Consider the following 24,555-nt stretch of genomic DNA (forward strand, 5'->3'; position numbering starts at 1 on the left):
ACGAGAGGAACAGGGGGAGGTGGTGGCTCCTGAACCCACCGTACTCATTAGGCTGCCGTGGTCCGGGGTGTGACGGCCCATAGCGGACAGGATGCTCTTACCATTCATACCTGTTATTGGGGTGGACAGACCAAATAAGGAGTTAGGCAAGGCAAGGCAAGGCAAGGCAAGGCAAGGCAAGGCAAGGCAAGGCAAGGCAAGGCAAGGCAAGGCAAGGCAAGGCAAGGCAAGGCAAGTTTATTTCTATAGCACAATTCAGACACAAGGCCATTCAAAGTGCTTTACAGGGACAAGATTAAAATACATAATACACATTAGAAAAGCGAATATAATAGAAATAAAACATTTAAAAGCTAATGAATAGAAATAGAACATTTAAATACAATAACATTGCATGTTAGGGAATTAGAGGAGAATGCAGTGGAGAAATTGAAAAGCTAGGAATACTCAAAATTTCAAGGCAACTGTCTTCTCTAGATTTTTGAGGTTTGAGGCTAAAACTAAAACTCTTAAGATTTTAGAGAAACTGAGCCGAAATTTGAGCCAACTGATTATCTTTTTAGAACTCAGAACTTTACTTATGAATGATATGGTATCTCAACAAAAGATAATTGTTTGGATGAAATGTGGGACATTTTCCTTTAAACTTAAAGGTGGGGTAAGCGATCTCCATAGAACGTTTTTTCATGTGTATACAGTACCAGCCAGAATGCCGGGGTTCAATGTTTTCAGCGAGTGGCCTGGGCCCGATTTTGACAAAAAGTGTTGTGGATTCATTTGACTGAGTATGCCTTTAAGAGTTTAAGTTGGCCTGTACAATCTAGTGCAGAAAATTGCCTTTAAAATGTGAGTTTCCCTAACTTTTACATTTTTTACAGTGTAGATACCCAAAACATTAGTTAACGATGTGGAGCAACTTACAGAAACACTATAAAAAATGTCACAACAACAACTTTCCAAATACGAACAAACTCATTGGAAGTGGATTATTTTAGAACAATAGGAGCGAGATAACAATATAATGTCAAACTTCACAACAACATTCCAAATACGAAAACCACTCAGGATCCATATAGGGACAGGGAGATGGGTATAGGATTACAACACTGCGTTAAAAAACCTTACACAAGGAAACATTCACAAAGCATCAAGTCATCCACTGAATACCACGTCAACACAAGAGCACATGGACAATTATAGGGGTAGGAGGTTAAAGGGCAGCAGGACTTTTTGTCGATATTAAGGACATTTAAGGCCTTTACGGTACGGGCTATTTGGCTATTTTCTGTGGTACCTGTGATGGGGGCACATGCCACCTCGGTCTGAATAGAGATCCCTGCGTCAATGGAGCGGGCGTCTGTGGTTGTCAGTGTGTCAAGGGAGAAAGGAGGCAAGACGCAGCAAGAATGAGTTGAACAGCAGTGGAGAATGTGTGCTTGTAAAAGAAAAGTCAAGTCAAGTTAGCTTTATTAATAATAATAATGGATTGGATTTATATAGCGCTTTTCTAGGCACTCAAATCGCTTTACGGGGTTCCAGGTTCCATTCATTCACACACAGTCATACCGGTGGCGGAAGCGTGGCTGCCATTCTGCCTCCGACCACCACAAACATACAGCAGTGATACACATTCACACAAGTCAAGGTGGGTGAAGTGTCTTGCCGATGGACACAAAGAGAGACACAAGTGGCAGGGCGGGAATCGAACCTCCAACGCTCTGATCATTGGCCGACCCACTCTACCACCTGAGCCACAGTCGCCCCAATTGTTGTCAATAACAGTCAGTAACTTGTTTCTGTATAAATAAATAAGTAATTGAATTGTTGCAAAAAGGCTGTCAATAATGGCAGCAAAACGTTCAGTAGGATGTATTCAGTATAGTTCAAAAAAAGACAGTCATTAATAAATTGATAAATAGTCCGTAACATGTGTTGAAATATGGCGTATTATCACATAATGAAGTGAAAATGTGTTATATTTTACGCGTTGTTACATAATGCATTGTTACAGCACTATTTATTCTCTCCATATAAAACATCTTAACAAATAATGACTTTTTTTTTTTTACAGAAACTGCATTGGTTTCAAAAAGTAGAAGAAAAATATTGGAATTTGGGATACAGGCTGAATTAAGTGAGTACATCAGCATAATAACTGCGCTATTTTCTGACCTTTTTCTCAGTAGCAGGAAGCTAATATTTCTACCTCAAGTGCATTATCAGCAGACCGAATCACGGCCTTTTAATATATGAGAGGGAGCAGGAGACATTGATTCAAGAGACGGATTATATATCAGAAGAAGAAAACAGCAAGCAGAGTGAAACACTCAATAGTTGTCCAGCCAGCGAAATCTGTGGCAATATTTCTCATTTTATCGATCTGTTTTGTCCGACAGATAGAAAAAAAACATAATTTGCAAGATACTAAAGGGTGTAGTATAGTGACTGGCATGTGTAATGACTGCTATCACCACCAGGAGGCAGTGCAGGCTATTTCAGCTGAGACCCAAACACAAACTGAGGCAGCAGCAGTGTAGGCTCCACACCATAAACCCTGCGTTCCGATCCCCATACTTCCACGCTATTTAGTATACCAGAAAAAGATTTAGGATGTCCCAATACATGCACGTCAATTGCAGCATGCCAAACATACCTATGCCCCACTAAATCCAATAGCATTTTGGAGTATTCGTCTTAATTCTTGACATTTCTAGACATAATTAAAAAAAAATCTTCCTTATCTAATTTGTTTTTCTCTTCTGCGGCCCTTAAACTCTTCTGTACTTTAGTATGTAGTGTAGTAAAAGAAAGAGTGTGATTTGGAACACAGGGATAGTCATTAAGTTAACGCGAGACACTACAGGTGAATAGGGTAACATGTTTAACTTGCCATGATACTTTAGTTCACTGCAACTGAGTCTACCATTTACCTAAGGAGACTGATTGAAAGCTCATGAGTTATATTCAAATGTGTATCAACAGTAATGAACTATAATAGCCTATCGTGTGATGCTGATAGTTATACCACAATAGGCGACGTATCATGATTTTATCGGGACAAACCATCAGACATTCAGCATGTAGCCTCAATATAGAATAATCATTGTTTCTTATAACCACATATTGGGACTATTCGACTGTGAGATTGGCAGTCGAATAGGGCTCCATTGATCGAGTTGTTACAGTAAATAAAGCTCTGGAAAGAAATTAAGAGACCACTCCAAATGTTCAGTGTCTCTCGTTTTATAGGCATATGTTTGAGTCAAATGAACATTTTGGATTTATTCTACAAACTACTGACAAAATTTCTACCAAATTCCCCCCCAAAATGTTGTCATTAAGAGCATTTCCCATTAAAGGTGCTGTAAGCGGAATGGTTCTTTTAGCTAACTTCCTGTCAGTTACTGCAGTTAGCAGTCCCCTCGCTCGTCCCTACGTCACCACATTTATGCACTGCGGTCTTCAAGCAGCAAGTTATCTAGCATCATCTCAGATCCATAAGTGTGATAAAACATGATAAAAACCATCAAAACAGACATTGGGAAGGATTTTTACCTGCTCCGCCATTGTAGGCGCATACACTTTCACCCATCTGTTGCTCTGGCGTGCACCGGCAGTGAGACCATGGAGTGTATATAGTATATACAGAATGAGTGAGATGAGTGTCGTTTTGTAGCGTTCTCTCTTCTGATTGGATAAAAATTTCGGGATACTACAATTAGTTTAATTGCCGATTACATGCAAAGCAGCTGACTGAGAGATCGGCTTTATGAAACGCGCACATTATGTAAGTGATCACTGTATGAATAAAGAGCGATTTTACACGTATATTAACATAAACCGCTTACTTCACCTTTAAGTAATGTAGAGATAAAAATGTAAGAAAATCCAGACTGGTCTCTTAATTTTAACTGTGTTTAATTTAACACACAAAATTAAGATAAGTAGGACTGCGTGTAGCTGACGTTTCTGGCTGTTATCAAATCTTCGTCACAAAACTAAACAAATTAAGACACTGGGAACCTCACAAGCTGTAACATGCCCGTCATTTATCCTCCACTACACTTGTTGCCTGTAACTTTTTACAAGCACTTTCACCAGAGAAATAGATTTTCTAATTCGACAGTCCATCTGTCCCCTCAGCTGCTGTGTGGTGGTGAGGAGCAGACAGGCAGAGACCGCGCCAAAAACATACCCACGCACCACAAACGGGACGTAGGCAGACACAGTACACCCATACTGAGAGCACAGGGCAAGGTGAAAGGGGCCTACAACACCACCAAAACTTCACTTTATTTTCTGCAGTGAATAGTGTGTGTAATCATGTCTTGGTTGATGACGCATTTCAACGTTTTGTGATCTGTGTGGTTATTTCAATTTTTGTAGCAAAGAAACCACATCAATATGGACACATTTTGCAAAGAGACATTATGATTCGACCAAAGTTATAGTGTGTAACTTTTTCATATAAATGAATGTCCGTTACATTCAAGCCATCGCCAAATGAGTTGACATAAAGTTTATTAAGCCTATCAGCTCCCAAACCTACAGCTAATTACAGCAACATTACTGCTATGAACATGACTAATGCATATGATCTACACCTGCATGAGAGTAAATGGTCTTAAAGATAAATTTTTGGCATTTTCAAGCTTTATAAGATAGTACAGAGTTGAAATGGGGAGACAGAGAGAGAGGGGGGATGACCTGCAGTAAAGGTCCACGGGTCGGATTTGAACCCACGACCACTGCAACGAAGGCCGGAGCCAATATGGTACGCGCTCTATCCACTACGCCACCGGAGCGCCCCGGAGTAACTTGTCTTAACCCAAAATAGGATTGTGAGAAAACCAAATTGTGATAGTAATGCACTAACATGAAAAGTCATTGGTTCTAACTTTGCGATCAGGGGTGGTGTGAAAAAATGCAACGATACCAAAATCCAAGCGGCCTACCCAGTAAGCTGGTCCCTGCGCGGGACGGGTCAGGGGAGCAGCCGCCCGTCTTGCTTTTGAAGGAGGTGAAGAGGTGCTGACACAGCTCCTCTGGGATGTCGTTCTCCAGGTACGTGGCCATGAAGAGCTGGAAGCCTTCATAGTCAATCGGCTGGGTGGGGGGGGAAAAAAAAGGAAAAAAAAATATGTTAAGAGAATTATATAGGACGGTACAATTTGTGAATGAGGTATACACCGACGGAGAGCAAGAATGGAGATAAGGGTTTGGATGTGATGGGACATTTTTTTTTATTCAGGTTGATCTGACCTGAAATGAAGATGACATGCCAGTACAGTGTATGTTGTTAAACAGGTAGATGACATACGTATATGGTTTGACGCCACTAAAGTGAAAACATCCACAATAGATTTTATAGTATAGGTTTTAAGGGTCAGTTTAATGTCAAAAGTGTAGTGTGTCCTTCCAGACAAAGACAGACCAACACATAAAGTGTCTTTAAGGTTAGTGAGGGCAGAATTATGGAGGAATATGAGCGCCATAGGTGAGAAGGAAATTATGAGGATGTTTCTTTTTTTTTCATAATCGATTCAAGAAAGAAGAAGAAATGTAGAAAGTCGTAAAAAGTCGAAGTGTCATGACTAAAGTTGAAATGTTGAGTAGATAAATGAGTAAACTTGATTGTTCCTAAAGCGGTAAAGGTGGAAGGATATTGACAGATTCTAACTTCTGGGATCAATAACCCATTTGTCGTCAACATCCAACTTCATCACAGTCTCACTGTTGGCTTTATATCGCAACATTTAAACTATTTAAAAAAAAAAATTGTATATCAACTTTATTGTGTCTTTTTGACTTTTTCTTCGACATTTAAAATTTTTTCTTAGAGTGGGTAAAAATTAAAAAAAAACTCTATAAGGTTTGCGTTGGCAGACTGTAGGTAGGTGTTGGAAGCTGGCTTTACTGAAAACCTTTGTGGGCAGAACAATATAATACAAAAACTCCTGTAAATCCCACCTATAAGCCCCCTTCACTAGTCATAGTTCATATTAACACACTGAACTCAAGGGCCCCATATGACCTGTGGCCTTTCTCCATCTGTGGACACTCCATCTGTGGTTGACACGGTTATGTTATGTTAGTGGACAGAATGTGCATCATGCAGTCTGCGGACACAGACACCACACAGCATGCATTCCCCCCCGGCCAACCGGCCAGGGCGCGGGCTTACTTGGTTGAGAACGTCTTGCTTCTGTTTAACAGGAGGAAGAAAGAAGGAGGGAAAGAGCGAGGGATAGAGTGGGTAAAAGAGGAGAAGGGAGTTAGCTAGACCTTAGATTTAGGGCTGCGCACTGAATCGCTAAAAGAAAATTGCAATCTATATATACATATAACAATGTGATCCCATTTTTTTTAAAGATTTTTTTTTCTGCATTTTTTTTTTATGCTTTTATTGACAGTGTGGAGAGATAGAGATGAAATGGGGCAGAGAGGAAAAAGACATGCAGAGAACGACCCGGGCTGGATTCTAACCCGGGACTGCTGTGAAGAGGACTGAGCCTCAATTGGAGGGGGTGCTATAACCACAAAACCACAAGGACATCATTCCAAATTCGGGTCACCCCTCAATTATATCACTAATATAAATAAAGGTAAAATAAAAAAATAAAATATGTTTTTAGGTTGGCTTAAGTGTCAGTAAATGTTTTTTGTAACATTTTTAATTGTGATATAAATTCTTGAGCACAAAAATCTTGATTCACATTTTTGCAAGAATCGTGCAGCCCTACTTCGATTGGTTGGTGGTTAAAGGTTGTAAGCTACACCAAACTGTTCGCTTCTGCACTGTGCTACACACTCAATCACAGCCTGAGAAGCCTGAAGCTGTGTCGTTTGCTAAATTCACCCCAGAGAAATCCAGAGCACACAAGCTGAATACAAAATGAAAGTCGATTAAGGCAAGGCACATACATTTTCAAAGCACGAGTCAATTTGAAGATGTGTTGTCTATTTTGCTACTATAACATGTCTTCTTTCATACTAGTATAGCCTATAGTTAAATGGTCCAAAATGTACATTTAGGTGATTATTTAACGGCCTTTAACTCAAAATGAGTTTATTTCATTACACCAGAAATCTCAACTTGTAAGCACTTACTACATCAACTAAACTTTCCTTAATCATTCTTAGTGCTATTCTGAAAGTTATTACAAAAGGATTTGTTCATATGTTGTGAAAAATCTGATCTGTAAAAAATAAGTTTTAAAAATGAAATAAAAATTTGAAATCTGTCTTCATCCAAAATCTCTAGCTCAATTGAAAAGATATTGCCAAATTTGCATAGCAATTCTAACATTTATGAAAAAAAATATTTAATAATTTTTTTATCAGTAAAAAAGTAATAATATCTTTAAGTTAAAAATGTTACCCTATTCTATAAAAAAAATAGAAATAAAAATATATAAAAAATAAAAAATTGCCTTACTTATGCACTAATATGATGCAGCAACACATACTTTAAATAAGGATTTTCCTGCTGCCAAACACATTAATAACTACTGTTGTATTCCTAATATATGAAACAGATCCAGGCTTTCCCTCCTGGCATTGTGCATGCTGTCTCACTGCCTCTGCCTTATTGACACACTAAAGTACACACAGCCATTCTTCCAGCTCAATAGCAGCTTGTTGGGCAGAAAATCTAAATTAGTGAGCAGTCTGTTGCACTTTCGCCGGACGGTAGAAAGAGTGAAGTGAATGCTGCCTGGTGCTATTCAGTCATAGCTAATGCAAAAGCACCAACAGCCTTACAGCTCAAATGACCAAAAAAATAAATAATATTCAATTTAACGCCTGTTTGCAGTTGTTATAAATCGAATTGTTTCTTATAACAAAAACCAAATTGGTCGAATTGTTGATTCAAACATCAAACAGTGTTAAAGCTGTCAGGGGAAAAAAAGTAAGTTATTAAAATAAGTTGGCACAAACTTTTGGGAATTCTTAGTTTTAAGTTTCCTTAACTTTTCATTTTTACATTCAGGGTGACAAGGAAAAGTCTCAAATCTCATTGGGCTCAAGCAGCTCTACATCAAGTGATCTTTTAAGTCTTTTATATTAGGTTACAATTTCCTCTCTGCTTTTAAACAAAATCTGCTTAAAGTAAAAGCAAATAAACTAATTTAACATATTAAGGCTTCAGTAAATACCCAACTAAACTCTTATTCCTCCAGGGGAACGTTTGCTTCACACCAAAATAGGACAAAATGAAGCTCATCCAATCACACACACACACACACACACACACACACACACACTGAAGCTCATCCAATTTTTCCGTACGTCAAGACTTTCGAGGAAATATGTTTTAATAAGCTGCTGCTATCTGAGGCCAATCGCTAAGGAACACAGCGTTATGATCCTCCCTCACATTTAACACAATGTTCGTTGACCTAATACACACACACACACACACAAGCACGCACGCACACACACGCGCACACACACACACACACAAGCACATAGATCCATCCATACACACACACACACACACATAGATAGATACAGTACATACACACACACATAGATAGATACACGAACACACACACACATAGATACATCAATACACACACACACACACTTTAATGGAGTATGAGCGTTATGAGTATCCTCCCTTGACTCTAACACAATGTTGACCTAACCCCGTGAGCTCCCACAGCCAGCCAGGCATTATTCATATCGCTCTCAGCTCCTTATTTGGCCAAACAAAACCACCACGATTCAATATGCTGTGCATCGCGTAGCACGGCAGGTTCAGAGAAATATGCTCATTCACACACGGGTGACATACACACACACACACACACACACACACACACACACACACACACACCCACACACACACACACACACACACACTCGCTTGCTGGTTGTCCACTTTTAACTTTATTGTAAAATTTGAAAAACAAAAAGATATCGATTTACTTGTTATCCTATCCTATCCTACCACATGCACACACACACACACACACACACACACACACACACACACACACACACACACACACACACACACACACACACACACACACACACACACACACACACACACACACACACACACACACACACACACACACACACACACACACACACACACACACAGTCCAGGAAAGTCATAAAATACAAAAAGCCCTCTTCATGTTTTCACAGATTGCCTTTGAATGTAAGTACACCCAGACCCATTTGTGGAAATACTCAGTTCCCCCCCGAGAGTCTAACCAACGATTACTTTCCCTGTGAGTGGACTGCCAATCTGTATATATCTCCCAGGGGCAAGCTAGGACACATTTACACGCTGCATTTAATCTTTTTCACTTTGGCAACGCTCTCAGAATAATTTGATTGACTTTGTTTTGGCCTTTAAAAGGTAGGACTGTAGAGGGGAGAAAAAAACTGCCCAGATTGTGTTTTAGATCTAAATTCCGCCAATGTTCAAAAATAGTTCAGTGAAATCGGACCACCTTGCTTGAGAAGGACTAGGGCCAGACTTGAAAAAAAGCAGGATAAGAATTTGGGATCCTTGGCAGTGCTGAATGTTATCATTTTAGGAAAATTCCAATTCATCTTGTTAAAGGAAACTGATTTTCACACTAATCTCATGTTCCAGTGATCAGAAGGTTATTCCCCCGCGGCAAGAAGACACTGTTCTTCATAGTTTAATTTGAGCAATTTAGGAGGAACGTGTCTAAAGGCGGCTTAGTTTAGTTTAGTTTAATTTGTGCAGATATACAGGATTAAAATGGCAGAAAGATGCACATAAACATACATAAATGCACGGGTGGGAAAAAATAAACCCCCAAGGGCTTATAAAGGACGCCCACCTAAAATTGAGGAGGAAAAAGAGTGAGAAAGCGCTGTCGAAAAGTAACAAAAAAGTGGTTTGTGCTTTTGTATAACTTGTTTTAAATGTACTAGAATTGACTACGAGGAACTTTCAAATATTATGAAACTGTTTCGTTTTCCCTGATTATTATAAATGACCTGTAACAGCGAATGAGACCATCAGCTAAAAGAATGCTATTGTTATATAGTTATTATTAATGACATAGCTAAGGTCTGAGTCCCAGTAAACAATAAAATAACAATAGAAATAGGGATTTTTTTATGCGACATCACCAATTATACTACAAAAAAAAAACGTCTAAATAGCATAGTGATAAATTGATCATGCCTAGTGGACCTTTTAATTGCTGTAAATTGGAAACATTTAAAAGAATACTTTATTTGTCACTAATATACAATGTACTACTAGATTAAAATGTGCTTCTCCTTAAAGGTGCTACGAGGAACTTTCAGTTTGTGTTCATTCTAGCACCCCCTTAGGACAAAAGCGGTAGTGTTTTTACTACGCCAGCTGTAGTTCCTGGGTGAGCATATACCCCATGACAAAGGCATTAAGAAAAACTATATAAAAATAGCATTCTTTGCACTGATGGTCTCGTTTGCTGTTGCATGTAAATTATGATCATCAGAGGGAAAAATTAGACTGTTTCAGAAATATTTAAAAGCTCCTTGTAGCTACTTTGAGATGCACCAAAAAACAGACATCCGTAAATTACATTCAAACAGCATTCATAGCAATAAATGATCAGCTAAAATTGTGCCAGTATTGTACAGCCTATGTCATCAATCACTTAAGACTTACGATGCTACTGTTTGTTTGCTAATCTGTCCAATAAAACCCTACACATTATACTGACATCTAAAAGTGTCAATCACTGTGTTCTCCTTTTCTCTTTTTGACCTTAAATGAGTGTTTTAAACCCGGTCAAAAACTAAAAATAAGCCAAATGTAAAAAAAAGTTAGTTTGATGAAAGAGAGGTCACGGTCTCTTTTTGTCACCGCCAGCTGGCTGAGTGGATTCCACTACAGCTGGTCCAATGACAGACTGATGAGTCATTAGAGGTGTACGTGCACAAACACACACACACACACACACACACACACACACACACACACACACACACACACACACACACACACACACACACACACACACACACACACACACACACACACACACACACACACACACACACACACACACACACACACACACACACACACACACACGCACACTTGTATTTCTATGTTTTTGAGGACACTCATTGACATAATGCATTCCCTATAGCTCCTTACCTTAACCATCAAACTAAATGCCTAACCCCAACCCTTACACTAACCCTAACATAAACCTAATTCATACCTGAACCTTAAAACCTAGTGTTAACCCTCAAAAAAGGATTTTGAAGAAGTGAGGACCAGGCAAAATGTCCTCACACCGATGGTTAAAAGCTTAAACTGGTCCTCACAAAGATGCCTGCACAAGCACACACACTGTATATTACACACACACACACACTGATGGATGGCAGAAGCAGGCCTTGCTGGTCAGCGTGGCGCCAGGTGAGTGTGTGTTCTCAGATGGGACCACATGCAACATTAGGTCTGGTTCTACCGGCGCCAAACAGCCAGCCGGGCCGTAAGTCATGTCACCACAAATACTGAATAGCTAAGAGCGCAGTGGAGGTGATAACAGGGACAATATGTCTCTTTTTAAATGGTCCTATGTATATTTATACAGTTTATGTTTTTGTTTATGATGCCTATATTTTTTGTTTGTTTTTATTGGGCAACTAAATCATTCAATAATAAATCAAAATATATCTTGTGCGTGTCAGGAAGAGGCGAAAAAGCACCACGATGAAGGCAGAATGACACACACGCATGCTTTCACGCACGCACACACACAAACACACACACACACACTCCAATATCTTAAGTCATAATGTTTCTCACACAGGATCAAATTATGCTAAAAAAATAGCATTAAAATGTTTTTTTATTTAGTTTACAAGTGAACTTAAAAACGTCACCTTGAATAAAAGGAGGGTGATAGAGAGAAAATGAAAGAAAATATGATAAAAAACAATGAGTCTACAGTGTACAGTAAATCTTGGAGCTGATCTAATGGCGTTTTGTGCCAGCGTTGCTGTTGAGGGTGTGTCTCCACTGTGAGCTTTCATCATAAAATGGAGTGGGGTGACTAAGCGTTTTGGTAATTGATATTACGCTGAATCAGAGGAAACTTAACAAGCATCCGCTAACGTCACGCTAAGTGTTTGTGTGCGCACGGACCGAGTCATTGTGTGAAGAGAAAAAATCTGACTAACAACCAGAAAAAAAATGTAATAGTTCACAGAGCTCCAGCAAACTACATAAACTGGAAAATAATCAAATAAATCATTATTAATCATATAAAATCCTTTTTAAAATACCCTGGAATCAGAAACATTGACTTGTCACTGCTTTAAAATATTGTATATCATATCGCACGTTTCTATGTATTTACTATGTATATACTGTTTGGTTTTGATACCTTTTGCACTATTTAAAATCTATTTATTGTGTATATTACTTATCCCATCTCATCTTATTGTATCCTTTGTTCTTATTGCACCATGGGTCAGAGAGAAGAACAATTTTGATTCCTCTGTATGTCTGGCACATATTGCAGACATTGACAATACAGCTGACTGGACTCGACTTGGTTTTATTCAGACTAAATCGTTTTGTATGTGTTGATAACTGTAGCTTTTAAATGTTTTATAATGTGTCTCCATTTTAACCTGCAATTTTTATTTTATTTGCTTCTTTTATTCGCTTTTAAATGTTTTATAATGTGTTTTATGTATTCTAATCTTGCCCCTGTAAAGCACTTTGAGTGGCCTTGTGTCTGAATTGTGCTATATAAATAAACTTGCCTTGCCTTGCCTAATATATATATATATAGATATACTGTACAGTATTTCCTTTGTGTGTGTTGTCTGGAAAATGTATCACAGTTGCTCCTGCCTGACTTGGCCAAGTCTCTCCTTCAAAAAGAGATTCTTAATAATCTCAATGGGACATTAACCTGGTTAAATAAAGGTTAAATAAGAATGGAGTTATAATGGGAGAAGGGAATATTGTTCAGTCACACACACTGACACAAACACACACACACACACACACTGACACACACACACACACACACACACACACACACACACACACACACACACACACTGACACACACACACTGACACACACACACACACACACACACACACACACACACACACACACACACACACACACACACACACACACACACACACACACACACACACACACCTGCTCTGGATTGTATTTGGAAAGGACTCCTTCTCCGTGGAACTCCTCCAGGACATCCTTCAGCTTCTTGGTCGAGTCTGTCGAGGGGAAAATAGAAAAACACTTCATTAGCTTTTCATTAAATTTGCTGCTGTAACATATTTACTCAGATACACTCCACTCACTACTTGTGTTTACAGAGACAGAGACACTGCAGGCAAGAAACTATTTAATTTTTTGTCTATTTATCTTCCATAACATATCTCCTTTCATACTAGTATGAATAAAAGGTCCACAATGTACATTTAGGTGTTTATTTGACTAAACCTTGTCTGTTTGCGTCTGTTTATTTCTCCTATACAACCATCTTTAACAACCATTATCTCAACATTCGTTTTTTTCCCAATACTCTGAACCAAAAATCTCAACTTCTAAATCACTTACATTAACTGAACTTTCCATAATAAATACTCATCTGTGCAAGTGCTGCATCGGCTGAGCTGCTGAGTCTGTGCGTCAGCCAGTTAGTGAAAAATGTAACATGGACATGGTGTGTTTCTCACTTATAGATGCTAATATCTATGCTCACACACACACCATGAATCTATCAGACACACACGCACACACACACACACACACACACACACACACACACACACACACACACACACACGCACACACGCACACGTACACACGCGCAAGACCTGATAAGACCTCATGTCATCATGTTAGCGCTCATAATCAACTGAGGATGTGACATTCTCACTTCATTATTTTTAGTGCTCGGTGGATTTGCAGGTCTGTAAAGCTTTTCCTATTTCTGTCCTGTGTTAGACAATGACAGGAGACAGAGAGAGGGAGAGGGAGAGAGAGAGGGAGAGGGAGAGGGAGAGGGAGCGGGAGGGAGGGAGAGAGGGAGGGAGAGGAAGGGAGGGGGAGGAAGGGAGGGGGAGAGAGGGAGAGAGGTAGAGAGAGAGGAAGGGAGGGAGAGAGAGAGGAAGGGAGGGAGAGAGGGAGGGAGAGAGATCGAGAGAGAGGGAGAAAGAGAGGGAGGGAGGGGGATGGAGGGAGGGAGAGAGAGATAGGGGGAGAGAGGGAAGGAGGGAACGGGAGGGAGAGAGGGAGGGAGGGAGAGGGAGAGAGGGAGAGGAAGGGAGAGAGAGAGAAGTGAACAATATCAGGTAAGATGAGAAATGTGTGATAAGATCAAATCCGGTGTGCGATAAAGAAAAGTTGCACAAGTTGCAGAAACAGTCCATTTTAGTCTATCAGCTGAGCTATTGAAAAGACCATCACTGTCAGATGCACTAAAGTAACCAGTAGTAAACATCTATCTATCTGTCTGTCTGTCTGTCTGTCTGTCTGTCTGTCTGTCTGTCTGTCTGTCTGTCTGTCTGTCTGTCTCTCCAACCATCCATCTTTAATTTTGATCACATCAATAGAATGGAAAACTATTTATTGGCAATGTCACAATACTGGGATTACAATGCTGTGCCATTGTGCAACATTTGTATCACAGCTTCAGCCTGTATAAGAAGAGGTCGCATTAGAAGTTTGAAATATTATTTTAACTTATTACTCTTTTGAGAATGTACCTTGATTGTTCATTTTGTCAATAGAATCTCAGAAAGTAGTGAAAAATGTCCGTCACATCTTTCCAAAATACGGGGTGACATCTTAACTGTCATGGTTATGTCTGACAAACATCCTCAAAGATGTTCAGTTTACAACTTTATAACACAAAGAAGAAAAGCAAATCTTAACAGTTGAAAAAGACGGAACCAGACTCTGTTTCCATAAATGACTTTAACAATTATCTCGACAGTTGTTGATTCTGTGGATCTGCAAATCAGTCAGTCAACTATAATTGCTTCAGCTCTAACTGGATATATTAACGCTGCAAACTCATTTTAAATCATGATGAATTCTTATTTTAATTGATCAGTCATTTGGCTTTCCCCGGACCCAATATGTATTGTGTGACAAAGACATTACACTTACTAATCATACAACACATAAAAAAACATCATGTCCTGAAACGTAAGAAGCTAGAACCGGTAAATGTTTTTAACAAATGACTCAAAATTATTCAAAAAAAATTTCCAAATCGATTGCTAGAGTGTAATTTGATTATATGTCTTATTAATGACACGAGCCCTTCATAGCCGTATAGTACTGCTCCTTCATACACACTTATACACACTTATACACACACACACACACACACACACAAACACACACACACACACACACACACACACACACACACACACAGACAGCCCAATCTCTTGCGAAAAACCAAACCAGTGTCCTTCATAAGACCTTGATTGATCCAGTGCTGATATACAAGCCTTCCTGTCTGTCCACTCCTCACTATCAGTAAGACTGAAAACCTCTCCCTGCCTAGTGGGGCCCTCCCAAAGCGCACATCTGTCACGTTTCGATTATAGTTTTGTCTGGACTGCTATAGCTGGCCTCGTAAACCCAAACACCCTTTTGCTATTCGAGCGTGGATGGGCTAAAGGGAATTAGCAGACGATATTATTTTGTATCTTCTGTGCTGGATTTTTTTTATGGAGAAGACCAAATGGGACATCGACTTTGCTGTTCCTGGCGATAACTTATGTGCGTCTGTGCAAAGCAGCAGCACTTAGTTTGTGTCTGTGAATGTTTAATCTCTGGTGCAAGGGGACGTATAAAAGAGGGATGTTAAAGCTATAGTGTGTAACTTTTGTTGCACCGCAAGAGAAATTTCAACAACATTGTCGGTGCATCTACATGAGGTAAAGCCTACAGTAATCGTGCATGGATTTTATACCTTCTGCTGTACGTTGAGGTTTTTTCTTAGCAGAAGAATCAACAACTGAAACATTCTTTGGACTCTTTTGGGGATTTTTCTGAGCTCCTGCAACAGTGTCAGGGGGTGGAGGGGGGCGACACCAGTTTGTAAACGCTGCCATACTGAGAAATACAGAGAGAGTTTTGTGGAGATGATAGGCTTAATCAACATTGTGTCTACTAATTTGGCGATGGCTTGAATGTACGCAACATTAATTTAAGTCAAAAAGTTACGCAATATAGCTTTAAAGATTTCCCCCATAAATCCACCCCTGGGAAACATTCAATTTCCCATTCACACGCGTGACTAGAAAACAAGCAAGAAAAGGTTTGGATTTATGATTTTTTTTTTTTTTGTGGTTTATGGAGTAAAAGCTTTAAGGATAAAGTTGAATTGGTCGGTCTGGTGAATGTACCTCCACACGTCCGTTAAACCTCTGTTTTCCCTGAGTGTGTTCCTGGGGGAGCTGTTGGCTAAGGCCGCCTCAGGCACTGGATATATATTGGATTTTTGGATTCTTTTGGCCCCAGAGAAAATCTACTGTATATAATTCAGTGCATGCTGTAGAAGTCTTTGGGATCATGACAAACAAAACAAGAAGAGAGAGTGTGTGTGTGTGTGTGTGTGTGTGTGTGTGTGTGTGTGTGTGTGTGTGTGTGTGTGTGTGTGTGTGTGTGTGTGTGTGTGTGTGTGTGTGTGTGTGTGTGTGTGTGTGTGTGTGTGTGTGTGTGTGTGTGTGTGTGTGTGTGTGTGTGTGTGTGTGTGTGTGTGAAGACCGAACTCACAGCAGGCTTACAGGTAAAAAGTCAATATTGCCTTTGGAGCTACATTGCTGTGGGCCTCTGCATTGCAAATGGGATCACAGATCAGGCTAAGTAAGATAAAATGTGTGTCATCACATAAGAGTTATACGAGTACACTGTTACATTGTTGTAAGCTTAACTTTGATGTTTCATTAAAGTATTGAAATAAAATCAAAAAGTGAACCTTTATTCGAGGCGCTCCGGTGGCGTAGTGGATAGAGCGCGTACCATATTGACTCCGGCCCTAGTTGCAGTGGTCGTGGGTTCAAATCCGACCCATGGACGTTCACTGCATGTCATCCTCCCCCCCCCCACCCTCTCTGTCTCCCCATTTCAACTCTGTACTATCTAATAAAGCTTGAAAATGCCAAAAAATGATCTTAAAAAAAAGAAGTGAACCTTTAATTGTATTCTGTTGGCGGCGCGTGCATTTGTTTAGGAAGCGATTGAAAGAGAGACCGCAGGATGCATGGCCATGAGGTAATGTATTTAAATGTGACTATGTCAGATTAATAATGGTAATATGGCCATGGTGAATGAAGCAAGGTAAACTTGGATGTAGTAGCGTTCATAAACACAGGCTTTTCCTGTCTGCCTGCCATAAATGATTTTGTCTAAATAAAAAATAGCATTCTTTTCACTGATGGTCTCGTTTGTTGTTACATGTCATTTATGATCATCAGATGAAAAATTTTACTGTTTTGGTGCGCTCCGGTGGCATTGTGGATAGAGCGCGTACCATATTGGCTCCGGCCTTCGTTGCAGTGGTCGCGGGTTCAAATCCGACCCGTGGACCTTTACTGCAGGTCATCCTCCCCCTGTCTCTCTCTGTCTCCCCATTTCAACTCTGTACTGGCAAATAAAGCTTGAAAATGCAAAATAAATTATCTTTAAAAAAATAAAAATTGGACTGTTTCATTAACATTTAAGAGTTTCTCGTATTCAATTCAGGTTAACCGGAGAACCAGAGATGAAATATGAAAAATAAAATCCAGTGTAAAATTCCAGATGACCCATTTTTCTCACCACTTGCTCAAACTTAGTCGTATAAATCACCTGGTTTTACCTCATAGGAGCCCATAAAACCATGATTAATGTGCGTCTGTGATTCCTCAACAGAATATAGCCAACATGACAGTAGTACTCTCAACACAGCGCTATACAGAATCCACCAATTCACCATTTTTTCTCACTCTAACTAAGTTGTTAAAGTCACCTGGTTTTAACTGTTTTACTATTCATACAACTCCATAAAACAATGATTTATGTACGTCTGTGATTCCTCAACAGATAGCCTACGTCTCAGTAATACTCTCCACAAAGCGACAGACAGACAGACAGACAGACAGACAGACAGACAGACAGAAAGATACACAGACAGACAGATACACAGACAGACAGACACACAGAATTCACCAGATGCTCTTTTGACTAACAAATGTATTTGTCTGCGGGTCTCGCCACACGTCTCATCCAGCAGGAACATACTCAGCAATGTGACACCAATCGATACACTGATGGTCATCATGGTTATAGACAGTACCGGGAAATATACAGAACATAATGGATAGAGCTTTGATAATTATCTTCATCCATCACCACAAATCATTACTCTCAATTGTCATCTGTTACTTTTTTGACAACGTTTTTGTATTATTCCATGAAGTTAACTTACACAAATGGGTGAAAAATTACCCATGCTTTCAGGTGTGTTTTTTTTACATAATGATTCATTTGTTGAAATAATTGGAAGATAAATAAATATTATAGTATGTCTAAATCCCACTTGAAGTATATAGGGTCAATCTGGACACATGTTGTGATTTTGCATTGCTTGTGCTTGAAAGGGGTTCAAATCTAGTGATGCACTTCTTTGAATTTAGGTTTCATAAAGCCTTTGGCACACTATAGTATATACCACAGTTTTTGATTTTTCAAACTAAGTTTTTGCAAAGCATCAGCTGCGCACACACACAAACACACATGCACACAAACACACACACACACACACACACTAAACAGTTGTCGAACCCTTAGGCATAGACACGTGGGTGGATGTATACTCACACTCGCTGTACTGCTGCAGCTGGCCGAACTCAGCTGGGCTCAGACACACCCAGCTCGCGTCTCCCATCCTGCCCAGGGACGAGGCTCCGTCTGTGGGTGTGTGTGTCGGTCAACGAGACCCTCTATGGAGGTCGATCGATGGGTTATCCTTGTGTCAAAACGTGTAATTTGACGTCTGCGAAACAGTTTTTGGATGCCATCTTTGCCTCACCTTGCCAGCGCACAGGAGGTGTGTAGGGGAAATGACTTATGCCACATTGGCTATAGTTATGGAGGGCACAGTAAATTGAAATTGGAAAAAGTATAATTTTCGATTGGAGGTGTTTTTCAAGTGTCTAGAAGAAGCCAGGGTCCGTTAATTCTACGTACTGAAGATTTGCTGAGTCGCTCCAGATATTGAATTGTGTCACTTTGAAATATGAAAAACAAAAAATGATTTGTGGAGATTGTCCGTTCCAAGTGACTCGATAATCCTTATGATTCAAAGATGGTGGAAGGTTTGTCAGCAGGTCTGCAACAGAAAAAATGCCTTCTCTGACCTGAAGAGAGAGAGAGAGAGAGAGAGAGAGAGAGAGAGAGAGAGAGAGAGAGAGAGAGAGAGAGAGAGAAGGAGAGAGGGAGGGAGAGAGAGAGACACACACACACACACAATAAGAGCAAAGTTAAAAGGTGCACTATGCAGTTTCAGAGGAGGGGGGTTTGTTTACATTCCCAGAGCCTGCAGTTAGTTTACAAAATATAGTTTCTCTACATGTAATCCTTAGTATTGAATAATTCTATCATCATAAATCAAAACATAATTATTTTTGAGGCACCTGGAACCAAAGGTAAGACTAGAATGTGTTTGTATACCAAACTGTGGGCCCTGCTGCTGTAAACAGTGAAACAGTACGTTTTCAGGAAGCTTTCTAACTTCAAACAGTGTTCCAGGGATCACATTTTCCTGTGAGGAAAGTTTGTTTATTCAGTTATGAGAATATACCTTAGAAAATGTTCACTTCTCTGACACACACCCAAAGTTAAACAGTGCAGCTTTATAGGGAAAAGCTGACACCAACATGTAAATTAAGACCATAATAGCCATTCTCTGTATACTATATATATAACATTCAATGTATAAGAAAAGTTTTATGGTCATAATAACAGAACACTGTAATATCTCAAAGTCATATTTGAGATACACAGGGGGCGGATGGAAAGAGGCCACGGGGATGACAGTGAAGTATGAACAAAAAGAGATGTACAGCAGAAACGGAGGTGAAGAATGATGGCGTGAGGGAGGAGGAAAAATAGCTGGCTGTTGGGAGGGTCCCGAGGGAGATCGGGGATAGTTCAATAACTCCTTTAAATTTATAGTTTTTAATCTTGTGGACTATATAAACTGTATATACTGTAATTCATTGTTCTTGATGTGGGGGAAATGCATTTGACCTCTGCAGCAGCTGAAAGAGATGTAGCATATTTACCATAAGAATACAATACGTCTAAGATAAAAAAAAAGCCAACTGTGTTCGCATTAAAAGTGCACTGCGGTTTACAATGTGATTACAGTGGAACAGTGGTGTACAAAAACTCAATAAAATACTAATTATAAAAAAAAGTGCAGTGCGGTTAATATATTACTGTGTGTTCTACTGTGTTGTTTTTAAAACTGCATAATTAATGAAAGCCTATCAGGGGTCTTCAAATTAAAATTGAAAGAGGTTAAGTTACCTTAATTTCACTCTAGTAAAGGTCCAAATCTCATTATATCTGAATTGCATCCAATAGCATACCCCTATGTCTACCCAAAATAAAATCAATACCCTACAATTTCTTTTTTGAATAACATACTTTTGATATGGAAAACAAATAGTTGTCTGTACAATATATAAACGTAGTCCTAATACATTTGTTTTTGCATTTAATTGCATAATGCTCTGTACATTACTTGGACCTTGGCCCCTTTAAAGAAATGGATAATTTGTCATCTTTAAGTTATAAATTCCATCTGCACTCTTCCATGAAAAAAGTTTTAGAAAAAATTGCTGTGAACATATACGGTAGTAGTTTCAAGTAAGTTACTGCATAAACAATAACATTACATTCCCCTAACCATTATACAGCAGATGATATACTGATATTCTGGGTCTATTTTTAGCTTCAGAGCCCCATCACTCAGTCTGTGTGTGTGTGTGTGTCATGAGAACAGATCCGCATGATTTGACTGTGGTCAGATGAATGACGACTCTTTGCATAGAGAGGATGTCTGAGAGGGTTGTATAGACACGCACAGCAGCCTGGGATTAACTACTGTAGGTCACACAATAATATCTAGAATAAAGTCTCTGTAACATCTGTCTTTTAAAGGATCAGGCCTGTAATGTATTCTATGGAAAAAAATCCCATTGTAAGCCGTCTCTCAATACTTTCTGATTTCCCTCCGCCATGTGTGTGTGCTGTCAGGTTGCTATAGCTTCCCCTACTGTTACACTTTCTATTACTGTTAAATTGTCAGATACTGTATGTGACCAAAAGATTTTACTGCTAATTGACCTTGTGTGTTAAACAACAGGGAAGTGCGGGGCGCTCCGGTGGCGTGGTGGATGGAGCGCGTATCATATTGGCTCCGGCCTTCGTTGCAGTGGTTGCAGGTTCAAATCTGACCTGTGGACCTTTACTGCAGGTCATCCCCCCTCTCTCTCTGTCTCTCAATTTCAACTCTGTACTGTCGATGAAGCTTGAAAATGCCAAAACTAATAATAATCTAAACAACAGGGAAGTGCTCTAACACGATGATTAAAATGCCTCTTCACAAACAGCTTCTCATTGAACGTTTCCATCAAGTGCTCATTTTTCATCTTTGACACAACTCATTCTATCACTTTTAATGTGAACTAACCAAATGCAACACCATGAATGTCTCCAAATGAATAGTCCCCCACCTTTGAATGTCTCTATAATTAGCCCTAACCCTAACCCCACCCTAACCCTAACCCCACCTTAACCCTAACCCTTTCCAACAACTTGAACCTATAGGGTCGGTGCCGGTGCTAATACTCAACTTGTTAAACTCCAAAGAACCATTTTGCTTTTCCACAGGCTACAGAGTCACATCAGTACACCACAGCATTCAAACACAACTATCCTAATGTATTTGTGCGATTATGTTTCAAATATGCTCAACGCGGTCAAAAAGTTTTAGTTTGTCACAATATTCCTATACCCCCAGTCCCTCACATTTTGTTCTTGACCACAAAAACAATTGGTTCCGATTTTTTTTCTGCAAAAAGCCTGTTATTATGTTGTTGACACTCAATGCAGGTAACGCGCTTCGAACCAGGGATCATCTCTGGTGAAAAATGGTGGTATCTAACTGCTGGACAACTCTCAGATCAACCAGATTTGATTTGTCACTAGGTTGGACAACATGTCTTGCGAACTGTATTTTGAACAGGCATATCCCAACCCTTAACCCCGCGTTACAATACCTTTGGTCTCACTCTAGTTTATGTCACCTTTTCCCACATTGTCACTCACTACTAACAAATGTATTAAGTTTTTTATCCAACACTGTTTTCATAGTTTCACGAATCCTTTCGGTGAAAACCACAAAACCAAATTACTTTCCCAAACCTTCAGTGTAAATTTGAAGTGTCATGCTTGTTGAGTACATCTTGCAGCATAGCTAAACACACTTCAATGTGATTGACACTAGTACATTAATTCCCACTATAACAAAACTTCCTTAAGCATTAGCCATACACTTTAAATCTAACTTTAAAAGGCTAACAAATGTTACACAGACCTGGAGTGGATAGCTGATTAGCTGGAGACTATTTTCAGTGGAGGAGTAATACACAATGAGTGTGATAGTGACTGGTCTAAGGCACCAGGATAGTTTGATGCGGAACTGATTCAAAATAAACAGTGACTGTGTTCATTACAATGAAAGCACAAACGGGCGAGTAAGACACACACACACACACACACACACACACACACACACACACACACACACACACACACACACACACACACACACACACACACACACACACACACACACACACACACACACACACACACACACACACACACACACACACACACACACACACACACACACGCCTACACAAATTATTCTATTTATTCAGTTAAAAGGGACATATTAGGATAGTTCTCGGGTTCAAATATGTATTTCTGAGGTCTACTAGAAAAGGTATGGGACAGAAAAAAACTATAAAGTGTGCAAAGACACTCGAAAAGTAATTTTTTCATAATATGTTCCCTTTAATAGTTCAATTATGTTGCCTGTAAACAGTGTAAATGTTATTTCCCAACATGAAAGTCCACATACTGTTTCAAAGCCATCTGTGTGTACATTTCAGGAAAGAAAAAAAGAAAGTAGATTTATATATTTAGAGTTTGAACTGTATGTAGGCTATCCCAAAGATGTCAAATTGCTCTACCGACTATACTCTACCCCCCTAGCCTGGTGCTACCAGACCATCGTACTTCATTTCATTTGTACAGAAGGTCTGGCAGTGCTGTAATTGGCAAACGTTCACTCACTTGGAGGCGGGTGTCTGTTAAAGTTTAAAACTATTGGATCTGCCCAGTGCCACTCTGGATTAGCCAACCAATCGCATAACGTTTGGTCGTCACGTGTGTCATGAGCCGGCTTCTGGCAACTGAAACTGGAGCGCGACTTCGACGTCATCGTTCTCAGCCACTCGCTCGCTCTCTTCGCTGATTGGACACAGAAATTTGTTCGAGCAGAATCCCACTAATACGCCCCGTCACCAGACTGACTACTGAAGGGAAAATGAAATTTGGCCGGAAGTAGGTAGGCGGGCGCAGCCAGGCTACTACCCCCCTCCCCCCTAAAAAAAATAATTAAATAGATAAATGAAAAAATAAAAATGTCCCTAATTTTATTTTTTCAACTTAGAAACAAAATTCCACCTGCTGCAGCAGCAATAAACGTGAATGAACTTAACTTGAAGATAAGCTTTATTCCAACTCTAAGATGTAGCTAGCCTATAGCCTACAAGTTGTTTAAATTTGACTGACCGTTTGAAACCAACTAGTTAAAACAACTCACTATGTTACATTATCCATTCAAGAAAACTAGATGTATCTTTGTCAAACAAGGAATAAGGAAAACAAAGGCTTTTTTCATTGGAGTCATTTACAATAATCATTTTAAAACGACTATTAGCTTCATCAATTAACCCTCCATGTTGTCTTCGGTCAATCTGGCTAAGTAAAGCAGTGCGTTCTTACTTTAAATATCCGCTTCTCTCTCTTCTCTCCTGGGCTACACAGTACGGCCGTTGGCATTTACAAATGGACTGCAACACACGTTTAGGGAAGCTACTAACACACACACACACACACACACACACACACACACACACACACACACACACACACACACACACACACACACACACACACACACACACACACACACACACACACACCACACACACACACACACACACACACACACACACAGTGGTGGGGGCAACAAATGGGCGATCTATATATGTATATGCGCTGTGAGACAGAGACAGAGGAGCACGCGGCGGGGGCCTCCCCTCTGCGCGCGGGCGGAGAGGGATTCTGTTTTGCTCTTGAGGTTGCCCGGCAACTCTGACGTCACTAGAGTGAGTGCATGACAAAGAGAAGAG

General features: G+C 39.8%; 1 protein-coding gene across 1 annotated transcript in view; it reads right to left on the minus strand.

Moving 5' to 3' along the window:
• dgkg (diacylglycerol kinase, gamma) overlaps window positions 1–18,944 on the minus strand; it is a gene marked incomplete at both ends in the record, with an annotated part of 107,261 nt that extends 88,317 nt beyond the window's left edge. The window contains 6 exons of the mRNA XM_080038632.1: window positions 1–110; window positions 1,295–1,357; window positions 4,956–5,106; window positions 6,185–6,205; window positions 13,190–13,266; window positions 18,878–18,944. The exon at window positions 1–110 is cut by the window's left edge and continues 160 nt beyond it. Of these exons, the coding sequence (XP_079894758.1) occupies window positions 1–110; window positions 1,295–1,357; window positions 4,956–5,106; window positions 6,185–6,205; window positions 13,190–13,266; window positions 18,878–18,944 (489 nt within the window). The remainder of the gene's footprint in view (window positions 111–1,294; window positions 1,358–4,955; window positions 5,107–6,184; window positions 6,206–13,189; window positions 13,267–18,877) is intronic.
• Between the last annotated feature and the right edge of the window lie 5,611 nt (window positions 18,945–24,555).

This window comes from Ammodytes marinus (assembly GCF_949987685.1).
Source record: "Ammodytes marinus genome assembly, chromosome: 12".
In the NCBI taxonomy this organism is placed as follows: Eukaryota; Metazoa; Chordata; class Actinopteri; order Uranoscopiformes; family Ammodytidae; genus Ammodytes; species Ammodytes marinus.